Genomic DNA, 25,905 nt, shown 5'->3' on the forward strand with positions numbered 1-25,905 from the left:
ATACAAAGTAGATCCATCAGTATCTGGTAATAAAATGGAAATCAATCAACATTTCAGACTTCAGATATTAAAGATGAGAACACTGAAAAAGGCACACAATGAAAGAAAGGATTCATGTGCAAATGAACAATGCTCATCTTTAACATAATACAAACCCAAGGTGCTTCACAGGAGCATTACAGATCCAAATGTAACACTGAACCACATAAGGAGATATTAAAACAGACAACCAAAAGTTTAGTCAAAGAAGTAGGTTTTAAGACTGTTCTCAAAGAGTTAGAGAGACAGTGATGAGTAAAGGAGGATATTCCAGCCTAGGCAATTGAAGACACGACCACTAATGGTGAAGGGACTAAATCGGAGATGCTCCCTAGGCCAGAGCTACAGTAACAGTGATATCTCAGAGGGTTGTGGAGGAAGAGGTTAGAGAGATGGGAGGACCAAAGTCATGGAGGGAATTGAAGACCACATGAGAATTTTCAAACCGAGATATTGCTTGACTGCAATGTAAGTCAGTTGGGGTTGATGCGTGAATAGCACTTGGTGTGCATTAAGACACAGGCTGCAAAAGTTTGGGTGATTTCAAGTTTATGGGGAGGAAAATGAGAGAGACCATTCAGAAACATTATTAATAGCCAATTTCAAAGATAATGAAGGCATGTGAGAGTTCTTAAGCAAAAGATGAGCAGAAACAGGATAAGTTGGGCCATATTATGCAAGGAGAAAGTGAGGACTGCAGATGCTGGAGATCAGAGCTGAAAATGTGTTGCTGGAAAAGCGCAGGTCAGGCAGCATCCAAGGAACAGGAGAATCGAAGTTTCCTGAAGAAGGGCTTATGCCCGAAACGTCGATTCTCCTGCTCCTTGGATGCTGCCTGACCTGCTGCGCTTTTCCAGCAACACATTTTCAGCCCATATTATGCAAGTGCAAATAGGTGTTCGTTATGATGGTGCAAATGAGCTGGGGAACTCAAATTGGAGTCAAATGACTCGAAGGTTGCACATGACAGCCTTAATCTCAGACTATTTCTAGGGACAGGAACGGAGTCAATAACTAGGGAATTGAATTTGGAAGCAGACTTGTTCCTGGGATAGTGGGACTGATTTGATTTGATTGATTGTCACACGTAGCAAAATACTGTGAAAAGTATTGTTTTGGATGTTATCCAGACTGCCCTATGAAGAGAGATTAGGAAACTGATCCTGTATTCTCCAGATTTCAAAGAGTAAGAGGCGATCTCATTGAAACCTGCACAATGCTTGGAGGGATAGAGAGTTGGAGACTCTAGTACCAGGGAACTTAATATTGAAATGCGGGGAAAGACACTTAGGATTGAGATAAGGAGAATTTTGTTTTCCTCGGGGGTTATGCATTTTTGGAGTTGTCTACCCCACAAGGCCATGGAAGATCAGTCTTAAATATGTTTGAAATAGAGATTGATGGATTTGTAAAGACCAATGACACAAAGGGACATACAGACACTGTGGAAACAGGCACTGAAATAGATGATCAGTTGTGGCTATATTGAATAGCAGAGCAGTTATAGATGAGCTTGATGGCTTCCTCCTACGTGCCTTCTGTGGGAATGCCGGCACAGCCATTGCTTGCTTGTTAAACTGCGGGCTGATATAAACCATAGGAAATTGAGCTGTTTTCATTAGAACAACAGGAGAGTAGAATCATTTGTGAGTGTTTAAAAATATGAATAGACAAACTCCCAAATTCAGATAATCTTGCAAATAAAATTGAAAAAGCATTTAATTTTGATACATTACTCGATTCACAGCCACGTTATTATGTTGAGATTTGGAAATTGGTCCCAAAAGGCTTGCCTTTAAAAATCAGTAGTAAAACTGAATCTTTCATTAAACACATATCAATAAATTGTGCTGTGAAGCAATTTAGCCAAGAATTCAGAGAGGATTAAAGGAAATCACTGTGATTTATACTAGGCATGGTTCCATGAGCACAAACACATCCATTTTCCTGGAGTAATCTCAACACACAGTAGTAGAAACCCAATACCCCTGGGTATTGAAGCAAATTATAGAGCTCCATCCAAGGTCAACACAAGTCAGGAAGCAACCTATAACCTACCAGTCTGTGTGACTTGGTACCACACTAAGTGGTGGCATTACACGAATTTCTCAATCATTTACTACCATACTGAGTTTTCAGTGCATGTGATCACTTCTAAGTTATTAAATATAACTTTATCATTGCTATTCTACCTCTGCATAGTTATTTTAATTCTTAGAACATAGAAAAGTACAGCACAGAACAGGCCCTTTGGCCCACGATGTTGTGCCGAGGGTTCATCCTAATGTAAAATAAAGTAACTTAACCTATGCACCCCTCAACTCACTGCTATCTATGTGCATGCCTAGCAGTCGCTTAAATGTCCCTAATGACTCTGCTTCCACCACCACCGCTAGCAACTCATTCCATGCATTCACAACTCTCTGCATAAAGAACCTGCCTCTGATGTCCACTCTATACCTTTCTCCTAATATCTGAAAACTATGATCCCTCGTACCAGTTAATCCTGCCCTGAGGAAAAGTCTCTGGCTATTGACTCGATCCATTCCTCTCATTATCTTGTATATCTTGCTCAAGTCACCTCTATTCCTCCTTCTCTCCAGTGAGAAAAGTCTGAGCTTACTCAACCTCTCTTCATAAGGCAAGCCCCCAGTCCAGGCAGCATCCTGGTAAACCTTCTTTGCATCCTCTCCAAAGCCTCTGTATCGTTTCTATAGTAGGGCGACCAGAACTGGACACAATCTTCCAAGTGTGGTCTCACCAGAGATTTGTAGAGCTGTAGCTATTGTGGTACACATAATGCCTATTTTCTTATTCAATTGAGTGGTGGTTGGCATGGGATTTTGTCTGGGAATTCCCTTCAATGTCATTTAACAGAAGCAGTGCTTCTGTTCACTGTTTTCAGGAAACACTGCCAGTGCCTACTGAAAATTTGTAACTTAGGATATCCAAATCCAAAGAACGAGTGTGCTCACAGTGGAGAACAATATAGACTACTGCTAGTCAGTAGCTTACTTAATGACAAGGGATTAAAAGTAGTACATCATAAAAATCAAAGCAAACTATGATCAAATGAGCTACTCCATGATATGATTTAAGCGTTGTTATCAAGTACAGAAATATTTTTGGAGTAATATACCACACTAAGACTCCTAGTACATATGTACCTCTACAAAGCTAAAAAGACACAAAGTGACTTACCTTACCATACATAATTCCTCTTATTTTTACCATGCAGAATTACAAAGACACTGTTCAAAAGGCACCAAGCACCCTACCTAACCTCACCAACATGACAATCTTTCAGAAGCAATGAGAGCTAATAGTGGGCGGCACGGTGGCACAATGGTTAGCACTGTTGCCTCACAGCGCCAGAGATCCGGGTTCAATTCCCGCCTCAGGCGACTGACTGTGTGGAGTTTGCACGTTCTCCCCGTGTCTGCGTGGGTTTTCTCCGGGTGCTCCGGTTTCCTCCCACAGTCCAAAGATGTGCAGGGTCAGGTGAATTGGCCATGCTAAATTACCCGTAGTGTTAGGTAAGGGGTAAATGTAAGGGTATGGGTGGGTTCGCTTCGGCGGGTTGGTGTGGACCTGTTGGGCCGAAGGGCCTGTTTCCACACTGTAATGTAATCTGTAAAAATCTGTAATCTGTAATAGACAACTATGAAAACTGCAATTATTGTAATAACTTTACAATCTTAAGAAGTTTATTGAATATTATAGAAATAGCTTTTTCAGAGTCTTAAAAAAGTTCCCATAGCATTTTCCTTGGCTGACAAACAGCAGGACAAAGGCCATTAACTCTGTTAAGGACAGGTCACTAGTACAGACAGTGAAACAAGAAATTCTTAACCCTAAAAGGACCCTTGATTTAACTGAGTAAAGAAAAATTAAAGAGGATACCCTAACAAGTGATCAGCCACAGCATGATTTCATCAGCTTTTGCTGGAAATAAGAGAAATTATCTTGTAATTCTGTACTTTGCTAATAAGCTACTGAACAACAGATTGCCATAAGACTGCTGGAAATAAAGAAATAAAGTGTAGAAATGGACTCTTTTCCAAAGTGATCCATGTTTCAGCCCAACACCCTCACTACCTGAAGAAGAATGAGATCAGGACAGATTGCCACATTCAGCCAAGAGATCAGTTTCATTCATCAATTTATCTGATGTGGGACCAATAAACATTGTAAAGAAGCTGCCTCTCCCAGCCATGAAAATCTACACTCCCTCACGTCATTCTTAACTGTTACAGGGTAGCAAGGCTTTTCTGTCTACTTAGCTTGAATATTGTTAATTCTAAATAAACTGTTTTAAAATCACCCCCAGAAATCAACACCATTGTAGATATCCTGCGATTCCCAAACGAAACTCTTACACAATGCAACTGCAACACAAGTTGAAACCAGGCAATCTTGATACTCCCCAGGCATCTAAAACATGCTCACATTCCAACCAAAGACACTGGACAATAATCATAAATAGGATCCCTAACTCATTTCTACCTTCATTCACCAAGAGGTGCTGAAAGTATTGCCACCCACTTCTCTTATTTGCACCCTATCTGAAATCAGCCAAATCAATACACAGCAAAGATCAGAATGGAGGCCTCAAAATCCCCATCCCTCAGTTGTCTACAGCCTTCCAGTTAACATTAAATTTTAACATAGTGTGAATCATGCATTAAGTGCCTTTGTACTCTAAGCATTCAAAAGGAAAAAGCCAAACAAGCTCTCAGTTCATGGTTGCTGAAAGACATACAATAGTGATCCAAAGATGAGTTACCTCAGTTTTTGATCTACTGTGGTATTAACCACTTGGCGGCGCTGGAAATATAACTTCAGTTTCAGCATTGCCAATGCACCACATATTTGCTACATCAAGTTTCTACATCATTACATGACAATGCAGTTCAATTGTGAGTACGTTCCCACAGGTGTAGTAGCACACAGCCATTAAACAGTTTAAAATTTCACATTTAAAAAAAATCTTTCAACTGGAGGAAATAAGTAGTCCAACTGCACAAAAGTAATTTCTTTACCAAATTAAAAATCTTTCTTTTATTTCCCAAACAGAAAATAAAACACCTTACCAGTGCCAAAGCTTTCTTCTCCACAAAGGGAAAGTTTGTTGGCATCCATCAGATTTCCAAAGAACTTCCATCCAGTAGGAGTCTCATACAAGGCTATTTTTGTGGCCTTGGCAACCCTTCAAAAAGAGGAGTTAAGAAATCCAGTTTTCAACGTTGTTCAACTTGTTAAGAAAATTGCCCCAAAATGTACCCTTTATGCATTGTAGAATTGATCTCACATCTACAGATCCAGCCATGAAAGGAGAATATGTGGAATAGAATGAGGAGGGTGCCAAGGACAGATCTTTGAGAGATTGCAGAGGTATTAGTGAGGGACCAGAAAGAAAAACCAACGCTGGAATGCACTCATTACAACTGGATAGAGAAGAGTGCAACCAGATTGAGGGTAGGTCACTGAACCAGACCATAGAGTAAAGGCATTGGAGGAGGTTTGTCAACAATGTCAAAAACTGCAATAATCTCAAGCAGATCAGAGGATTACGGTAGATTAATAATGTCCATTGGTCACACTTATGGAAGGAGTTATTTGTGCATTAGACTAGAACCATCTTAGTGCTGTGGCTGGATCAGAAACTAAATTCAGAGATTCAAACGTTGTCTGAAGAAAACATGAAGACAGTTGTTGTGGTTCTGTTCGCCAAGCTGGGAATTTGTGTAGCAGACGTTTCGTCCCCTGTCTAGGTGACATCCTCAGTGCTTGGGAGCCTCCTGTGAAGCGCTTCTGTGATCTTTCCTTCGGCATTTGTAGTGGTTTGAATCTGCCGTTTCCGGTTGTTAGTTCCAGCTGTCCGTTGCAGTGGCCGGTATATTGGGTCCAGATTGATGTGCTTATTGATTGAATCTGTGGATGAGTGTCATGCCTCTAGAAATTCCCTAGCTGTTCTCTGTTTGGCTTGTCCTATAATAGTAGTGTTGTCCCAGTCGAATTCATATTGCTTGTCATCTGTGTGTGTGGCTACTAAGGATAGCTGGTCGTGTCGTTTCGTGGCTAGTTGGTGTTTATGGATGTGGATCGTTAGCTGTCTTTCTGTTTGTCCTATGTAGTGTTTTGTGCAGTCCTTGCATGGGATTTTGTACACTACATTGGTTTTGCAAAATCCCATGCAAGGACTGCACAAAACACTACATAGGACAAACAGGAAGACAGCTAACGATCCGCATCCATGAACACCAACTAGCCACGAAACGACACGACCAGCTATCCTTAGTAGTCACACACACAGATGACAAGCAACATGAATTCGACTGGGACAACACTACTATTATAGGACAAGCCAAACAGAGAACAGCCAGGGAATTCCTAGAGGCATGGCACTCATCCACAGATTCAATCAATAAGCACATCGATCTGGACCCAATATACCGGCCACTGCAACGGATAGCTGGAACAACCGGAAGCGGCAGATTCAAACCACTACAAAAGCCGGAGGAAAGATCACAGAAGCATTTCACAGGAAGCTCCCAAGCACTGAGGATGTCACCTAGACAGGGGACGAAACGTCTGCAACACAAATTCCCAGCTTGGCGAACAGAACCACAACAACGAGCACCCGAGCTACAAATCTTCTCACAAACTTTGAAAACATGGAGACAGATTTGGAAGGCAACAATATGTCAATAACTTTCTCTCTAAAGAAAGATTGAGGATGCAATGGTAGCTTGCAAGAACAGTGAGTCAAGGGAAGCTATATTCAGGTCAGGGCATTGACAGTGATTTTGATAGGAAGCAACACAGTAAGAATAGAATAGAACAGAATAAAATAGAATACGCATCATAATTATCTAATTTTCCCCTACAACTATCTTACTTAATCTACTCCAACTATTCTGTAGCACCACGCTGGATAAATAATTTTTTTGCTAAACTTAAAGAAATAAGTGTAACATCAGAGATGTTAAGATGGTTAGAAGTTTAGTGTGAATGGGAACAACAGGGTAGCAATCGGACCCATGGATAAGATGAACTCAAGAAACGCATGAGGGAGATACAGGTCAATCTCGAGAAAAGTGTGCGTTTAAGAACAGAACACAAGGAATCCTTAAGTAAGTTTGGCTTAGTGGACAAGAGAAAGGAAAATGGGTGGAATACAGCAGAAGCCATTGAACAGATTGTCTCTATATTGGCGATACAGAAATTAATGAGATGACTGTATTTAATGCTAGTGACATGGATGGAGTAAGTCAGGAAGAGAGGTTTAAGAAATTGGTAATGTGGAAATACTGATATCTATGCTCTTGAGTGTTATGGCGCTTGAGGAGAGGAAAGCCTAATGGCGCTTATTTATGGCTAACTCATTATGTATTTTACCATTGTCTGTCTCACAATGAACATAACTTAAAAAGGTATGTGCACAAGCAAGCATTAAAATTATGCAAAATAAAGCATTTCTCTTTGAAAAATATCTGTCTCAAATTTTACTGAAACACTAAATGTACTAGTCATTTGTCAACATTATCCCCAACCTGTATCACCTTTTTAACAAATGTCAAATGATACTGATTCAAAGATTTTTTTCACCCAAATGATATCCACAGACTACTTTAAAAAAAACTTTAAAATAAAAACCGAAGGCAGGCTCCATCTCAAATGTTAAATTCTTGACTTTCAAACATATGTTTGCAACACAGTGTCTATAGATAAGAAGCTTTTGTAAGGGACACATGGAGAAGAGAAAAGCTAAAGCTGTCCAACTCAAGCAGCACAATAACAGGAAGTAGTCATTGGGTCCCACTACTAAGAATGATCAACAATGCTTGCATTACTGAGAAGCAGTTCTAAGCATTCAGGCACTGAAGGAAAGCAAGATGAAGCATCCCACACATCTTTCAGAAACTCTCAGATAGGTTTCTTAGCTGTAATGCAGACACCTAAATATTCTCTTTGGAAGCTAACATAAGTTGCGCTTATTGAAAATATATTGAAAGAATAGGAATAAAATTAAAGAGTATTAAAGGAGACTATTAATGTTAGTGCACCATCTCAAATCAGAGAAAAGTGGACATGGGGAGGAAATAAACAGCGCAGTCAACCACAGTATGTAGGATGCATGAAAATGGATAATTGCTGCCAGCATTTGAACAGTAAAGACTAATTCTGTGAATTTAAGTTCAAATTTAAATCAGATAACCTTATAATCTCCACCTTGGCATCAGATAGGGAAGACACAAGAGTATTACTTTGCCATTAGAATAAGACAGGATTAGTGGTACCTACTGAAACGTTCACAGTCAAGCCCAATACTTTTGATTGAATAGAGACAGACACAGGCAGTAGGAAATATTGAAAACATACAAAATACATAAAGGCAGAGAAATCAGAACATAATTTGAGCAGGGAATGTATTGGTTGTTTAAACACCATCTCTTGAAAAATATTTTAGTAAAATGTTGCAAACCACAAGTCTTTGGCATATCCTGAAACTTCAACTATTATTTTCAGAAGTACAAAAGGAATAATGTAGTTTTGATTAAAATTTATTAGGTCAGTCTTATTTTTAAAAGCCCTTGATTAGCATCACCTCTAGCACAGTGGTGGCTGTAAATGTGGTAGCTGGACAACATGTAAGTGTCTTTGCTGAATGGGAAGCAATGAAACAGTGATAATAGGGAGCATTTTCTGATTAAAGGCAATTTTATCATCGGAAGCATTCAAAAGAAACTGAACTAATACAAAAACTTATTTTTAAGATCCTCTTGTTCTATTCATTTATCTTGGTTTTGAAAAAAAAGTATCAACAGCCACAACACCATTGGTGATACTATTTTAGAATAATTACTGAGTTCAATAATGTTTGGGAGCTGATTTACCAACAGTAATAAATAAGTAAGCTTTGCACAAAATTGAAGAAGAATACAGGGTTTAGACTTTTAATAGGACATGGTTAGTTTGCTGAGTTGAATGCAGAAGATGTTAAGAGAAGTTGGAGTTTATCTATTCTGGTGATTCTGTGAAAAGCACAAAAGATTGTTTGTTTTTCATGAATGATGTTTTAAAAAAAAATTGTCTCAAAGGCAATAATTCCAAACTAATGGAAAAGAAAAAGAAAAAGCAGGAAGATTGTAAGTAATTACAGTTTCAAAGTATAAGTAAACCATACCCACCGGTCCAGTGCTCCACTAGTGGGCATGCTGCGAGCGAATCCACGTACACCAGTCTGTTGAAAGTACGGAATAGTGAAGATATTTGCAGCAATCACAGCCACAGAATCAGATGGGTTTACGAAGAATCCATGCTTTCCAAGGATCATGTTCCGATCCTGCAGTAACACAAGTACAGCTGAAATTAATTTTTATTCATGTAATCAGGAAGAAAAAAATTAATAGATTTAATATTCTATCCTCAGTAAAACAGACAGCAAAAGTAGGCTATTACATCAGGAGTGATATGATTAAGAATATTCTAATGCAGTCGCAGAATGGTATAATCTGTCTTTATGTGCAAAGTTTCCATTTACTGTTTAACAGTCAGCCCCATGTGACTTAACAGAATGGAAGCGTGACTTCAAAGCGAGATATATGTTTACTCAAATCATTTCAATACCATTTAATAAAGGTCACTAGCATTGAACTAGAAAGTTCTAATACAGCAACTCTGTATTAAAGCTCCGACAGAATATCAAAATGTTTTTCCTTACACCGTCACCGTCAAACGCAGCTCCAAAGTCATAGTCTCCTGTCTGCATTGCCTGCACTAGGTCCGCAGCATATGTCAAATTTGGATCAGGATGGTGCCCACCAAAGTCTTCAAGAGGCACGCAGTTCACTGCTGAGTTTGCAGGAGCACCAAGTTCTTCACACAGAATCTTCTTAACGTAAGGACCCATAACTATCACAGAATAAAATTAATGAACCAAACATTCTGATGAAAAGCTCTGCTTACGGGCAAGTTTTAAAAAAATCAGAAAATGACATAAAAACAACAGGCAGAACATATCAAATTTGAACCTAAACAAAGTACTTTTACCATTGTAGCAGTTGCTTATTTAACATCACAGTTCTGAACATGCAAAACTGCTTAAATGATTTGTGACATTCCTCATCCACCTTGAATATCTCTTCTCCATGTGCAGACTTGAACTGGGATGTAGTAACACAAATTCTGAATGTTCTTTCAAATAAGAGGCAGCAACTCTTCACTTGGTGCAGCTAAACATAGGTGCCACAGGTTTAGTACTCCATTCAACAAGAATGGGGGAGGGCATCTTGAGTGTTGACTGACTCCCCACCTCTTTAAGTGGGATAGCTCACCAAATCAGACTCCAATCAGCCAATTAAAAGTTGACTGTTGAATAACAAACATCAAAAATGAAGATCAGCCATACCAGACACTACTGACAGAGGGCCAGCAGCGTTTAGATCCGAGATCTCATTGCTGGAGGCTCAGGCTTTAACAGCTGAAATGGTGAGAATTCGCTTTCTTTTGGACCTCGTGGGGTGTGGGTTGCGGGGGTGGGAGGAGAGGGCAGGGATGGCTTTCAGTGGTCAGTCGTTCGCTTCCATTGGCAGCAGACTGGGGAGAATTGAGGCCCTGTGTCCAAAGCAACAGGCAAATCACCCCACTTTCTCAGTCGGAAACCAGACACTTTTCTAATCAGTCCAGTGTTACATTGTGGTCCTAAAGTGGCTGGTAACTGATCACTTTCAGGTCTTAATTGGTGTGGGGGGGGTCAAGCAGGTCACCCATGGAACTTCTCACCTAGCACTCAACTGCAGAGATGGTGAGCAGAGAGTGAGCATCTCCAGAGCCAACTGTCCCAATTATTTGCCCTTTCTGCACCTTCACCACCACTGTGAGGGAGAGGATAAACATGTCAAGAACATGAGCTTGGGAATTTGGTAAGCAAGGGTGAAGTTCCAGTCTAAACAACTAACAGCTTAAAAACAAAAGCAGCAATAAAAGTGACAAGTGAGAGCAATTGGAAGAGCAGAGGCTTCAAGAAGCAGGAGCTGGGGAGGGAGAGCCATCCATGATTCACTGAACTACCACTTGAAAAACATGACATCACATGGAAACAGGTCTGTGAATGGTGAGTATTTTGCTTGTTTCTTTCAAAATTCCTGTAATTCAGAATGATTCAAAAGCACGATTCCTAGGGTAGTTATCTCGGAATTATTCCCAGTACCACCTGCAAGTGAGTAAAGATGTAAGAAGATTGAGAGAATGAGTGGCTGGAAAACGTGTTAGGTGGGAGGGCTTTAGATGGCACAATCAAAATTACAGAAAAATAACAAAGATGCGTTCTTTACAGTGGGTTTGGGACTTGAAAACAGTCCTGACTTCTGTTTACCTGCTCTTGGAGGGAAGATTGAGCAAGAGACAAACAAGCCCAACTAATTAAAACATATTTGTTTAGATTCATTAACGAACGGTGTAGAAGGAAGCTGGTTACTTTATCTGTGAACCACCCTGCTTTTGTATTTCAGTCCAACATATGAGAGATCACCTTGCAAAAATACTTTAATGTAGTTAACGGAGAGTGAATTATTTACTTTATTAATTAATTTGAAACAAGCTACAAGAGGGAACAAGAGCTCACAGGTTCAAACCAGCATAAGGTTTGACCTAATATCAGCAAATGGTTCACAGAAGAACCATCCTTAAAATGGATTCCCTGATATAGTGCAGGTGAATATCCTGGAATATATTTCCAAGAGGGAAATTTAGGGATATCCTGGATAGCTAAGTAGACTTATTTATTGTATTATCTGGCAATATTGGCAGTGGGGGAAAAAAGCATGCTGTAGATGTCAGTGTATAAGGTGTTAAACCTCCAGTTGCTGCCCTATGAACTGGTGTATGAGAGCTGCTCTGCAGGTGTGCCTGCCGGATTACATTCAGGTGACTTTTAGTAATCGAGGGTACCTGCTTGAAGTAGGTGTTATGCTCCTTAAATGTACAAATTGGGAGTCCATGACCAGCTGGAGAACCTCGAATTCCGATTTTTGAGAAGATTTGGAGCTCAGGTTGAGGTTCAGGTTGTAGATTTGCTCGCTGAGCTGGTAGGCTTATTCTCAGATGTTTAGTCACCATGCTAGGTAACATCATCACTAAGCCTCTGGTGAAGCGCTGGTGTTCTGTCCCACTTTCTGTGTGTCTTGGTCTGTTAAGGTGGGTGATGTCACTTCCGGTACTTTTTCTCAGAGGTTGGTAAATGGGGACCAATTTGATGTGTTTATTGGTGGAGTTTCGGTTTGAATGTCAGGCCTCTAGGAATTCCCCTGTGTCTCTGTTTAGCCTGTCCTAGGATGGATGTGTTACCCTAGTTGAAGTGGTCCTTCTTGTCTGTAAGGATACTAGAGGTAGTGGGTCATGTCTTTTGGTAGCTGGTTGGTGTTCATGTATCTTGGTGGCTAGTTTCCTACCTGTCTGTTCGCTGTAATGTTTGTTGCAGCCCTTGTACCAGAGCCTCACTGATGTTACCTAGTATGGTGACGAAACATCTGAGAACAAACCTTCCTGCTCAGCGAACAAACTTACAACCCGAACCTTGAATTCCAAATCAAGGATCAAATGAAAGAAGCCTAAGCCCTCTAACCAGCAATCCGTAAAGGAACTGTTGAAATCTACATGAAGAGAAATTTCCTTTCTTCTGCAGGCCCAGGAGAAGAAATGTTTTCCTGAGACAATGAAAGTTACCAGTTTGCTCCCCCTGCTGCCTCTTCTTTCAGCCCACTCCAACTTGCCAGCTAGCTCAATGTAGAAAGTACTGATTTCACACATGCTGTCCCTAACCAGTAAACTATAGTAAGGAAGATCTGATCAAGCATCACCAGACTTGAAACGTTAACTTTGCTTTCTCCCCACCGATGCTGAGTTTCTCCAGCAATTTCTGATTTTTGTTTTTGACCTAGAGTAGGATGTCCACTTGGCATTTTCACCTTGCCAGCCGCATTAAAAATTAAGCCAAAAACCAAATATAATTCAGCATAAGGGGTAGCTCAGTAGTTAGCACTGCTGCCTTACAGCCCCAGGGTCCCAGGTTCAATTCCAGACTTGGGCAACCCTGTGGGTTCCCTCCGGGTGCTCTGGTTTCCTGCTATATTCCAAAGATGTGCAGGTTATGTGAATTGGCCATGCTAAATTGCCCACAGTTTTCAGGAATGTGTCAGTTTTAGTCAGGGGTAATATAAAGTAATAACCTAGAGAAATGGCTCTGGGTAGGATACTCTTCAGAGGGTCAGTGTGGACTTGTTGGGCTTAATGGACCATTTCCACACTGTAGGGATTCTATGATTTAGCATCCAGAGTCATCAATCTACAAACTCCATGCCTGTTAGAACTCATCAAAATTACTGGCTGAAAAATCTGAAGTGAAGTAGCAGCAAAGGTGTACGGAAAATACAGGTTACAGTTAAAAATAACATTCTGAACTGAAAATTCCATAATTCATAAATAATAACAAGATGTAATTAATATTTTACACAGTTGGATCTTATAAAAATTACAGCAAGGCAATGGGTCTTAAGAGATGCATAATTAGCACTGCTTCACCAATTCGGTTCATTCTTCAGTGGAACACAAATATTTGTCATCATTTTTAGAGTAGTTATATTTCCATTCAGCATTCTTCACAGATTTAGCAGCGCTTACTAACGTGACACCTATTTTGCAGCTGCTGTCATCAGTTAATATTACAATGGTCAAAAGCACCTGAGTGGGCAGTTTGGGAATTAGAAAGAGGGAGAACATGCTCATAGTCAGCAACTCATCTTGACGAAGGATCCACTGGTAAAGGGGGTCGTTGGTAAAGAGTTTTCATGCTAGAATTGGCTGCACCATCTAAATGATGAACAACTGCCTCATGTTACTGACAGACTAGGATACAGCTTATGAATGTCTCATCAGCATGTATGTAATCTTACAAAAAGCTTTTTCTTCAAATAAAATTACATTAATTTTTTTTTCAGTATTTATTTTCCTGTCATTATACAAATTGAACCAGGGGGCATCCTGAAAGTCTGGTGGCATAGTTAATGTCAAAACAGTTTGGTAATGAGCTCTACAATATTCAACACAAAGCCTACTTTACTGTAAGAATGGAACTTGCAACTAGCACAACCACCCTCATACAGCTGGCATCAATACTAATACTCACCAGAATTGTAGTGCTCTTACCAATATGTAGGGATATTCAACTCAATGAGAGGGGAGAATTAATACATTCACATTATAGGTGAGAAATTGGAATCACTAATATACATTTTCAGAGAGCTACAAGTGTCCCCAGAACTTCAACTCATGGCACACTGACCTGTGGGGTAAATTGAGGGGACATTATATTGACAAAGGTATTAATATGGATGCAGTGAATGTCCTAGGTGCATCTGGCTAGCTAAATCATGTCAATCAGCATTAAGTTTGATTTAACATCAGTAGTTTCAGTTTGTAATGCAATTATGCAACTAATTCCCTCTCTTAACTTTGCACAGCTGATCTATTGAAAGGGATAATCAACCATCTACTGTACACAGTAATTTCTAGTTGGTTTCTTTCAGCAGTCTAAGTGACGGAAACTGTTGATAGTTGTATAGACTGTGAATGATGCAAGTCAACATTTGAAATCTTGACAAAATTAGCTAATGGTTTTTGCACACCAGCTGCATTTGAGCCACCACAGCAAATCAAAGTGTTGCTACAGGCTGGAAATAATTCAAATCAGTGCAAAATAATTGTGCACTGTGATCCCCATGCCTGTTGACTGAGTTCCCATCAGGTTTAGCTTGCACTGTTAAACTTGTGTGATGTGAATCAAGTGCTAAGACTTGAATTGAACCTCATTCATAGAAACTCATTTCACTTCACTCTAGCGTCAAGTCAGGGTCTGGATTTTGCAAATGCAAAGGGGCAGAGATTCCACCTTCAAATCTGAAAAAAAAAGCTAGGAATGTCCAAAAACTGCATAACTCCAGTAACTCTAGAATAATAGGCAAGATAGGAATTCAATTTATCCCTTTGTAATCCAGACACATTGAAGCCAAGTGTTGTCACTGGGGAGACAAAGGAATTTTGACACCACACAGCGGCATGGTGGCTCAGTGGTTAGCAGTGCTGCCTCACAGCGCCAAGGACCCGGGTTCAATTCCAGCCTCAGGCGACTGTGTGGAGTTTGCACATTCTGCCCGTGTCTGTGTGGGTTTCCTCTGGGGGCTGCGGTTTCCTCCCACAATCCAAAGATGTGTAGGTTGGGTGAATTGGTCATGCTAAAGTTAGATGCATTAGTCAGGGGGAATGGGTCTGGGTGGATCCTCCTCTTCGGAGGATCGGTGTAGACTAGTTGGGGCCTGTTTCCACACTGTAGGGAATCTAATCTAATCAGATCAGAATAAACCAACAACCTTCTTATTCCACCTACTCTGTGTACACCTCTGTACAAAATGAAACACAACTGATGACAGTAAGTTTCTGATGGTTTATAATAATCTATATAATACTACCTATATATTTCCACAGTCACATAGCTTTATACTAGCAATAGTCCACCCTCAAGAGTTTAAATCTGCTGTGACTGACAAACAGATAAACAGGTCTATTTATCAAGTTGTTAATTTGTACTGTTTCATTCCAAGAGATGATTTACATACACGCAGCGTACAAAGAGCAAATTTCATAGCTATTACAATAAATAATGTTTTTGTATTATTTAAACAAACCTCTACTATGTCTCCTTATTCCTGTATCAAAGAAGCAGAAATAAGAGTTTTCCAATGCAATGGGTGAAAGTTGTTTTCCGATTATGCAGACGAGTTGAAGAAATTTTTATTTTTTAGGCATGGGTGAAATAATTAACCACCCTTCAGGATGCTGCATCAAAGGTTATAGCAGAAAATAAAAGCTCATGATGTAGGAGGTAACATATTAGCATGGATAGAAGATTGGTTGCCAGGCAGAAAAGAGAGAGTATGCATAAATGGACCTTTGGTTGCCAGGCTGGGACAAGTAGCATCCCACTGGGTTCTATGCTGGGGCCTCAAGCTTTTCACAATTTATGTAATGACTTAGATGAATGGAGTGAAGGCACAGTAGCTACATTTGTAGGCAAGACCAAGGTAGGTAGGAAGGAAAGTAAGTTGAGAAGACGCAGGAAGTTGCAGATAGATATAGACAGGTTGAGTGAAAAATCTGGCAGATGGAGTGCAATGTGGGAAAATGTAAAGCTGTTCACTTTGGCAGGAGGAACAAAACAGCATTACTTAAATGGACAATGGCTGCAAAAGTCCAAGGTGTAGAGGGATTTCGGTGTTTTGATTCAGGAGTCAGAGACAGCTGGTATGCATCTACAATAAATAATCAAAGCAACTAATGGAATGCTATCCTTTTGTAGGAGAGAAACTGAACATAATAGTAGATGCATTATGCTTCAGTTATACACAGCATTGATCAGGTCATGTCCTGAATATTATGCGCAGTTTTGGTCTCTTTCTTTAATGGAAGATGTAAATGAGTTGGAGGTGGTTCAGAATAAGTTTACAAGATTTATACCTGGAATGAGTGGGTGTTTTTGAGGATAGGTTGTACAGGTTTCTGCTGGAATTTTGATTTGATTTATTATTGTCACATGTACGGAGACAGAGTGAAAAGTATTGTCTTGCATGCTACCCAAACAAATCATATCTTACATAAGTACATCAGGGTAATGGAACAGAATGCAGATATTACAGCTACAGAGAAGAGGAAGAGAAAGATCAAATGTAATATATGAGAGATGCGTTCATAAGTCTGATAATAGTGGGGAAGAAGCTGTTCTTGAATCTGTTGCTATGTGTTGTCAAACTTTTGTATCTTTTGCCTCATGGAAGAGGGTGGAAGAGAGTATAATGGAGGTGGAAGGGTCTTTGATTACGATGGCTGCAGTCCGAGGTAGCAGGAAGTATAGATGGGAAGGCTGTTTTTCATGATGGGCTACGATCACAACTCTCGAACTTCTCGCGGACTTGAGTAGAGCAGTTGCCGTACCAAGCTGTGATGCACCATGATAGGATGACTTGATCAAAATATAAAAGATCCTAAATGGCCTTGACAAAATGAACACAGAAAGGATGTTTCATTTTAGTTCAGAACTCTGAGGCACTGTTTTTGAATTAGGGGTCATCCTTTCAGGATAGAAAGTGGAGTTTTCCCAGCCCCTGAATGGCACTTTGGAAAAGTTGGGTGTGATATTAAACGAGCCCTCTTTTGATGTCATGACCAAACTGTTACATTTTCATGTCAAGCCTAGGTGTCATGAATGGGATTGTCACTAGTGAGTGGCAAGAGACCTATTAGCATTGATTACCCTTATTATTACTTGATTTTGCCTTATTCATAGGCGTTCTCCCATTCTCCTACCTGCAAGGTAGAAGTTAGATGCAGACAATTCCAACATCTGAACTGGTGTCTGATGACTCAAGCTCGTCATGTGCTTCTCCAACTCTTCATTGTGTGTACCTGCCATTAGCGTCTCAGAGCATGCTCCGTAGGTAGTGGCTGCATGCACTTCATATTTGTGGACTTTGACAGCCGACCTGTACTAGCCCACCAAGGCACATCTCCAAACCAATTACAGTGTACACTTGTGTTCTTCAATGCTAGACTTTGGTGTACTCAGGTACAGATCAAATTTATATTGCCGCATGGACACTGTGTACAGGGACAGGCACCCAGCTCACTGACTAGATCATGGGAGCTCAGAGCTTCTTGCTTGTTCGCTCGCTTAGTGCACACTCATTTTGTGCCTGAGTGCTCACAGCAACCGTGACTTGCCTTTTCACACTTTACCCTCTCAGCTAGAGTCTGAAGATTCTCAGTACTTCTGTTTGGTCTTACTGACCAGTGCTAACACAAAGCCAGGCAGCTTGTCATGGTCAGAAGTCATGGGATGGACATGTTGCTGTACAGCACTGTTCTTTCTCAAAGTCCCAACTATAGCATAAGCCAGAAGCCTACACTACAAACATACTGCGTTTGCCTCAAACAAATGGCCATACCTCACTCAAGAGTGATTGCTGTCAGTCATGGTATTACAATACACAGTAAGTCAAGGGCAACCTTTGATATCAGTTCAGGTGTTTGGACAATTAGAGCCAATCAGTCACTTGGATCCCACTGACCACCTTGCCTTTTTTTGTTCTATTGTGAGTCATTTTTTCCTAGAATGAGGTAAACAGAGGGGCTCACTGAGATAAAAATGTCACAGCTTTTAGTGCTGGTGCAAGTGGGGAAAAGGTTGTAATGTGTCCCAAGTGGGTAAGAGGCATAGAGGCCATGCACAATTAGTAGGGTGGGGGCATTTGTATGTGAGAACAAGTGAGGGAAAATTATTCATGTTTCAGTGAAAGGGGTAGAGCATGAGACATAGTGGGAGGTGTGTTCAAAAGCAGCGATACAGTGAGTGAGAGGCATTGGAGAGAAGATGGTGGCACTTAACCTATCAGAGCAAAGATAGTTATTGACTTTCCTGTGGAACTGCTGGTGTTCCTGACGATTGCGACTACACTGACTGAATGTGGGACTAGGCTGGCAGGATCTGTTATCATTGCCTCCTTTGCCCGTCCTGAAGGAAGAGGACAGGCCTCCTCTACACCACCTCGACTGCCAGTTCATTATTGTGTGCCTTTGAAACTCTTGACCTCAGAAGGTCACTGAAACTCTTTAAGACTGCTTTAGTAGTCAAGAGAATCAAAGGTTACCAGGAGTACATGGGAATGTGGAATTTGAAATACAAACAGATCAGCCTTGATCTTATTGAATGGCCAAGCAAATTCAAGGGGCTAAACGGTACACTGCTCTCCTGTTTTGCATGCTTCTAACTAGATACTCTTTTTTTAGAATACAAGAACAAATACTGCTTTTAAAAATTTGTTTTTAAATTGCTTTTTTCAAATGCTTTCTCTGAAAAATGGTCAAAACAATTTTGAAACATGACATAGACACACTTACTGACAATGTGTTATCCAGGGCTATAAAATGTCATCATTGGACTCTAACAAAGTAAAGGGAGAGTATCTAGTCTGTTGTCTTTCCCAGATCTTTGGTTTGTTTTCTTCATAATAGTTCTCAGTCCTGAGGGTGAGATAGGTGTCAGGGGTGCCATTACCTCCTTCCTCTGGGATATCATGTGAAACACATTTTCCTAGGGCATTGAGAAGTCACTCAATGCGAATATCCCTGTTGCTAAAGTGAGCATAAAATATTGAAAACACTCAGCAGTGAAGGAAAAAGACCAAAACTGGAGGAAATAGGCTTACTATTGTCACCAATCTTCATCAACCTCTCTTGCTCTAGGGCACCTTTACCATCCATTCCCTTTGCTCCTCCTCCTTCCCTCTTTTCCTACAGCAAAATACTCAACACTTTTCTAGCCTCTTTCAGTTAAAAAAGTCACATCAGACTCAAAATGTCAACTTTTTCTCTCTCCATAGATGCTGCCAGATCTTTCTCCAGCAAACTTATATATTCAGGTCTTTAACATCCATAGTATTTTGTTTTCATATTAAACAAATTATCATTTAGGCAGCTCGGTGGTTTAGTGGTTAGCACTGCTGCTTCACAGCGCCAGGGACCCGGGTTCAATTCCTGCCTCGGGCAACCATCTGTGTGGAGTTTGCACATTCTCCCAGTGTCAGCATGGGCTTCCTCTGGGTAATCCAGTTTCCTCCCACAGTCCAAAGATATGCAGGTGAGATGGATTGGCCATGGTAAATTGCCAATTGTGTTAGGTGCATTAATCAGAGGGAAATGGATTTTGGCGGGTGACTCTTTGGAGGGTTGGTGTGAACTTGTTGGGCCAAATGGCCTGTTTGCTCACTGTAGAGAATCTAAGAAGAAATATCCTGTACAGGCTGGTGGATATTTCCAAGAATTTCTGTATTTGCAATATTATGCTGACTAATTTGCAAAATTACCACATTCCCCAAATACACACACTGTGAATACAAATGTTTCCAGATCTATTATGTAGATCAGATTAAGTGTTTTAGGACTTTTCTCACACACCCTAAATGAAAGGTTATGAAAATAAAGATGCGTTCATAGTGCATGACAAGACTGTACAATTTTTCAACTTAAGTAAAATATTGTCCATCTAAATCATAGAATATTCCAGGACAGAAGGCGGTCATTCAGGTTACTGACTGTGTGCAGGCTCTCTTACAGAACAATATAGTTAGTTCATAGCCATAGACTTGCCCATATCTCTGTCACTTTTACTCTTCCAATTATTTATCCAGTTTCCTTTTCAAAGCCACAACTGGATCAGTTTCCCTAGCAGACAGTGCATTCCAAACCTATATTTGCTGGTTATTAATCTTTCAATCACTGGAAACAATTTGACTTTAAATCTTTTGTAATTTTAAACATCTCTATCAAATCTCCTCTTGATCTTCTCTGCCTTAATGAGAATGATTCAATCTGTCAACAGAAGTACTTAATTAAGAATAACAAGCTAAACAAATCCATAGAGTTCATCCCCAAAGCAAGGGCATTCTGCATTGAAGCAGTTAAATCCCAATAATGCAGTGTAACACCTCACTTCATGGAACTGTTACAGCAGCTTGAACTTTAACATTCAAAAAGGGCACTATTTTCATAAACAAGTGTTTGATGATTGTGTTTGCAAAGAATTCAATTACTGAAATGAATTATCACATATTGAACAGGGTTAGGATTTAAGGAAAGTATGGCTCAGCTAGCTCTTCTTGACTGCTCAAACAATATTTGTCAAGCATCTCTTCAGGAAGAAGTACCATTTTCATATTTTGACACAAGAATCTTTATATAAATTTTGTTCTTATGTCATGTTGCCACATTACAGTTCATACCTCCATGCATGGCATCCAATCTGATCTTCAACTGATTCGGACCAGAAAGTAGCTCCTTCAAGGCATTAAAATCAAAGATGTTCCGAAGCATGTTAGTATAGGCCTCCACTGAATCCACAATCTCCACTGGAAAATAATCACATAATACCTATAGGTACTGGGTTGTCATTATATTTTAATGGAGCTAATAGTTCATAAACCAGAAACTCAAATCAGCCAATTATAAATCAACATTTTGAGCTAAAGACCAGTAAGCCCTACAAAAGTGGAAAATAACAGAAAAATACAGGTATCTACTCATAACATCTAAGAGAAATACTATGAGAGTAAAGACTCGACAAATGGTTGGAAACACTAAATAGAAAGACAAGCTGACCCTTTGCTTCAGATGACTGAGTTATAAGAGAAGCCTGGAGAAAAGTGACACTTTTCAGTTGTAAAATGAGGTGAAATAAGAAATAATCTAAAGAGGGTTTTACAATATACAGAATAGAATTAAAGAAAATTGAACGGCAGTAAAAGACAAGTTCAACAAAATAGTTCTGCACATAGTTGTGATTAATACCTGACATGTTCTTCAATGTAATGTAACGGAGACTAAACTTCTTGAGTCATCCAAGACATAACTATGTGCATAATAATGATTTTTAACATTCTAATTTTATCTTCAGAATTAGGAAAATGGCTTTCGTCCCAACTAAGGCTGGACTCCAAACCACTTCCAGGAGAGGATCTGGAGTACCCTACTATAAGACCCAGTCTCCCTCAGTATTTGAGTACATCATAAACCTCTTGTTGTCTTCTGACCTAAAACCAATCTGTGCTGAAATACTGGGTGATACATTCTTAGCGTAACCTTTATTGATTTCTTCATCCCAAAATGAATGATCCCTACTACCTTGAAACATCCTACCTCATATACCAATCCATTTGAGAACAAATCTATTCCCATTTATGTTATAGAACAACCAGGCGAAGCTGTTCTATAACTCTGCCTAAATTATTCAGTAGGGGGCACAGTAATTCTGCCAGTCGATCTTATGGACCTCCAATACAATACCTCTTCATGGTGAGGAAGGAATAGAAATGAAGAGAAATAGTACTAAATTATATAAAATATATATTTAAAAATAGCTGGAATTACTAGTGGACTAGTGGGAGGCGATGACCTAGTGGTATTATCACTGGATAGTTAATCTAGTGATCCAGATAATGTTCAGGGGACCTGCATTTGAATCCTGCCACAGCATGGTGGAATTTGAATTCAATAAATATCTGGAATTAAGAATCTAATGATGACCATGAATCCATTGCCAATTGTTGGAAAAATCCAACTCATTCACTCATGTCCTTTAGGGAGGGAAACTGCCAGCCTTACATGTTCTGGTCTATATATGACTCCAAACCCACAGCAATGTGGTTGACTCTTAACTGCCATCTGGGCAACTAGGGATGGGAAATAAATGCTGCCTAACCAGCGACATCCTCATCCCGTGAATGAATAAAAGAAAAAAAATTAAAATGTGTTCAGGAGTTTCAGTAAAACAGAATATCTTGGTTCTCCTCAAGCTGTTTTGTAAGAATGCACAAAGGAGAGATGAAAATAAAGGTAATACCTTCATTTGCTAAAAGATGTGTTATAGAATAAAGTTAAAACATGTTGTGGGTTAATGATATGTTAATACAGAATGACAATTTTTTTTAAGAACAGATTAAAATTCTGTTAGGTCCATCAAACCTATTGCATTTGATAGGTCTCCATTGATCTACCTTCTAAACACATTCTTCAATTCCTTCTTGGCTTTGTTAAAAATTCTGTTACAACTTTTCATTTTAAAGAATATAGTATTAAATATGGCTGCCGAATTTATAAACCCTCTATGCCTGGACTCTTTATCTTCACATCAAGAACAGCAATTTGTAGTAACCCCAACAGATAAAAGCACTACGCCACTGGTACTAATGATGAATGAGACACTGTTCACTTCCACTTTTCACTGCCTTAGCTGATCACAATTGTAGTGCCACAATCAGCCATAGTTGTCCCTTGGCAATGGAGCAAAACAAAACAGAATAATTGCTTCGATTTATCGGAGGAGCTTTGCTGGAAAATTTGAGAATGAGACTATCAGCTAAGAACACAATGAGCTTAATTGTGATATTTTCTACAATTGAATTGTCTGTCAACACAAAGCTGATGTATGAGAAATGGTTAAGATACCAATCAACTCAGTATGCCAGATGAATAGCACCTTCAGGACAGAATGAAAAAAATTGACGCAAGAACATCCAATCCTGCGTGCAAACAGTTTACAGTTTGGAACTACACTGTGTAGAATCACCAAGAGAATCAATGCAGAACTTAACTATTGTATGTGCTCTATTTCTGGCATACAGATAATAGAACTGAGGTGGAAAGTCCAATAAGGAATGAAGAAACTAAATGAGAATGTGATTGTAGTGATTATAATGAGGTCAACCAGATGGGCCTCACAGAATGACTTTCCTTTTGGGCTGTTAATCTAGTTCAATCAGGGAGCCCTGGCTGACAAATATAAACAGGAATATCAGAGATTCTATTCACTCTGGGAAGGTTGGCTCTGAGAGAGCTGTATCAGCGTCAAGGACTCTCCGTTGTGCAAATAAAGGGTGACTTGGTGATGGGATACTGGCCTTTGTGAATTTCCTTTAGTGATCACTCACAAAAAGACACTCAGTTTAAAAAAAAGATTTGGGTCAGTGATTTGAAATGGGGGAAGTAACTAGTTACCTGTAAATGGCTTGAACTTGTTTTCCAAGTCAAACTGTTGTTTTCCAATTGTAGTTAGGTCGACTTTCAGATCTGGGCAGATAGAATATTCTTCAATGGTTTTGCTGAGCTGGAAAATCTTCTCTGTGACAGCCTCTGGAGCTGGACCTATTAAAGACAAAGTATACCCATGATAATGCAAAAGTTGCAGCATTGTAACTGATTAAACCATTCAACATGGTACTTTTAACTGAACAAACTCCTACCAACTCAGAACATATGCTCAAAGTGGAAACATTCTGATTATGTCATGTCCCCAGCAGGAAACAGTTTCTATTTTTGTGATAAAATGCTGTCTCTTCTTGAAAAAAATGACCCCACACAATTAAGCCAGAAAGCTCACTGGATTGGTTTCCAAATTGCAAAGTTGGTTGATCTCAGTTGATGTATAAGAGACTACAAAATGCCTCAGGCACAGGCGTTAAACTGAAACTTGATCAGGGCTGTCATTCTTGATCACTATTCAGTGGCAACATGGTGCCTGACAAGTACAGGACTGAGACTGGCAGTAATATTCCCAAGATTGAAAATGAATAGCCTGTTAACATTCCCTGGTCATGAGTAATGGCCACATGGGTGAAGTATTGTAGGATGCCAATATGACCCAACAAAACATGAACACATTCAGAAAAGCAAGAGAGGGTTGAAGACTGGTAGAGAAAAAGGCAATATATTTAAAATTAAAGCAGGAACTACTGGAGAAACTCAGCAGGCGTGGCAGCACTTTTAGTGAGAAAGTAGACAGAGAGTTACCAATTTAGGTCCAATATGACTTCTTTGGAACTCAAACAAGACATAAAACTGGCTTGGCTAAAATCTTATCTTAGAACTTTCTTTAAAGCTGCACTGATATCTAAGAGAAGGAAAGACAATGAACATAGCTTTGTTCAGTAGCCTTGTATTTGATATACTGATGGAAGTAATTTTCTCTCAGGGACTCAGAACCTGTCAGGTGGCAATTTAACCAGTAAACCGAAGAAAGTCATTAAAAAGTAAAAGTTTTTATCCTCTGATGGTAATATTGATAAGCCAGTATGTAGGAGAGCTTGCTGTTGAACAAGTGAGGCAAATATCCTCCTCTTCCTCAGGATGAAAGTTGGTCAAACCACAAGATGGTATTGAGTGCTTGACTTGTCTCGAGGTAAAGACGATAGTCCCCTGGGAAGGTAACTGTTCTTTGGAGTGGGAGAAAGCAGAGTAGAAGCCCAAGGCTCTGTTCTGTACGACTGCTCAAAAGAAAAACTCACTTTCAAAATTTTCTTTGACTGAACCAATGCCTCACACTAAATATGTACCATGTCCACTGTAGCCCATTCAGCCAAAAATGAAAACCTAGCTCTTACCGATGTTATAGATTTCTAGTTTTCATTATAGGTTAACCTACTGCCCAATTTCAGTGGTCTTTTGATCACACAGGAATGTGTACCTTTAGAGAACTACAACTGTTTCTTGATGGAAGTGCTGCAAAGTAGGTAACTAATCTCAGTTTGCAAGGAAAGGCTATGGTAGAATTGTTTTAGCATACATTAGAGAGAAGGGGAAAATAATCATGATTGCTAATCACTGTCTCATGAGAGATTGCACTGCCACTGGCCAGGTAAAGGTAGCAGCACTTTCACCAGGGGGAACCCACATTCAGCAAGGTCATGTGAACCCCATGCTAAGTTCAAATAAAACTCCACTTTTGTTGTAGCAAGGATCTTAACCCACAGTATTGGAGTTACAGTTTTTGAAGTAGATATAAATGCTTTTGAATAGTAAATCAGATCGCTGAAACTTTCAAATAGTCGTTATTAAAATCCCCAACTGTTAGAGATAAAAGACTGTTATTATGAGTAAGAGTTTAAAAACAATATGTTCCAACAGTTAAAATAGTTGTCGGTTGAAATTATCCGATGTCTATCATAATGTCATCAACGATTAGCTGCTTTCCACAGCCTACTTTTATTTTAGCAGGGGCCCCTAAACTCAGAGTTTGACATATAACTTAAAAAGATTATTAAATGATCAGCTATCTTTGATGGGAAGACATAAATAACAATGTTTTTATAAGGGATTAAGTACTTAAAGGGATATAGGTTTTGAATAAGTTTTCATGAACAGAGCTTTTCTTCTAATATAATAAAATCTAATTTTCTAATATAATTGGTACTTAAAGCTGTTATTTTA

The 25,905-nt window shown here is 39.6% G+C and overlaps 1 protein-coding gene across 2 annotated transcripts in view; it reads right to left on the reverse strand.

Annotated features, from left to right (window-relative positions):
• Positions 1-25,905, reverse strand: part of pgm1 (phosphoglucomutase 1) — an 81,440-nt gene that overhangs the window by 14,335 nt on the left and 41,200 nt on the right. For both annotated transcript variants that reach the window (XM_043699451.2, XM_043699450.2), the window contains exons 3-7: positions 23,698-23,844; positions 20,928-21,053; positions 9,767-9,957; positions 9,234-9,388; positions 5,133-5,248 (exon numbers count right to left, since the gene is read on the reverse strand). In XM_043699451.2, coding sequence (XP_043555386.1) covers positions 5,133-5,248; positions 9,234-9,388; positions 9,767-9,957; positions 20,928-21,053; positions 23,698-23,844 — 735 coding nt within the window. The remainder of the gene's footprint in view (positions 1-5,132; positions 5,249-9,233; positions 9,389-9,766; positions 9,958-20,927; positions 21,054-23,697; positions 23,845-25,905) is intronic.

This window comes from Chiloscyllium plagiosum, unplaced genomic scaffold (genome assembly GCF_037043375.1).
Source record: "Chiloscyllium plagiosum isolate Xiang-an unplaced genomic scaffold, Cpla_swu_hap1 HiC_scaffold_9, whole genome shotgun sequence".
NCBI lineage: Eukaryota > Metazoa > Chordata > Chondrichthyes > Orectolobiformes > Hemiscylliidae > Chiloscyllium > Chiloscyllium plagiosum.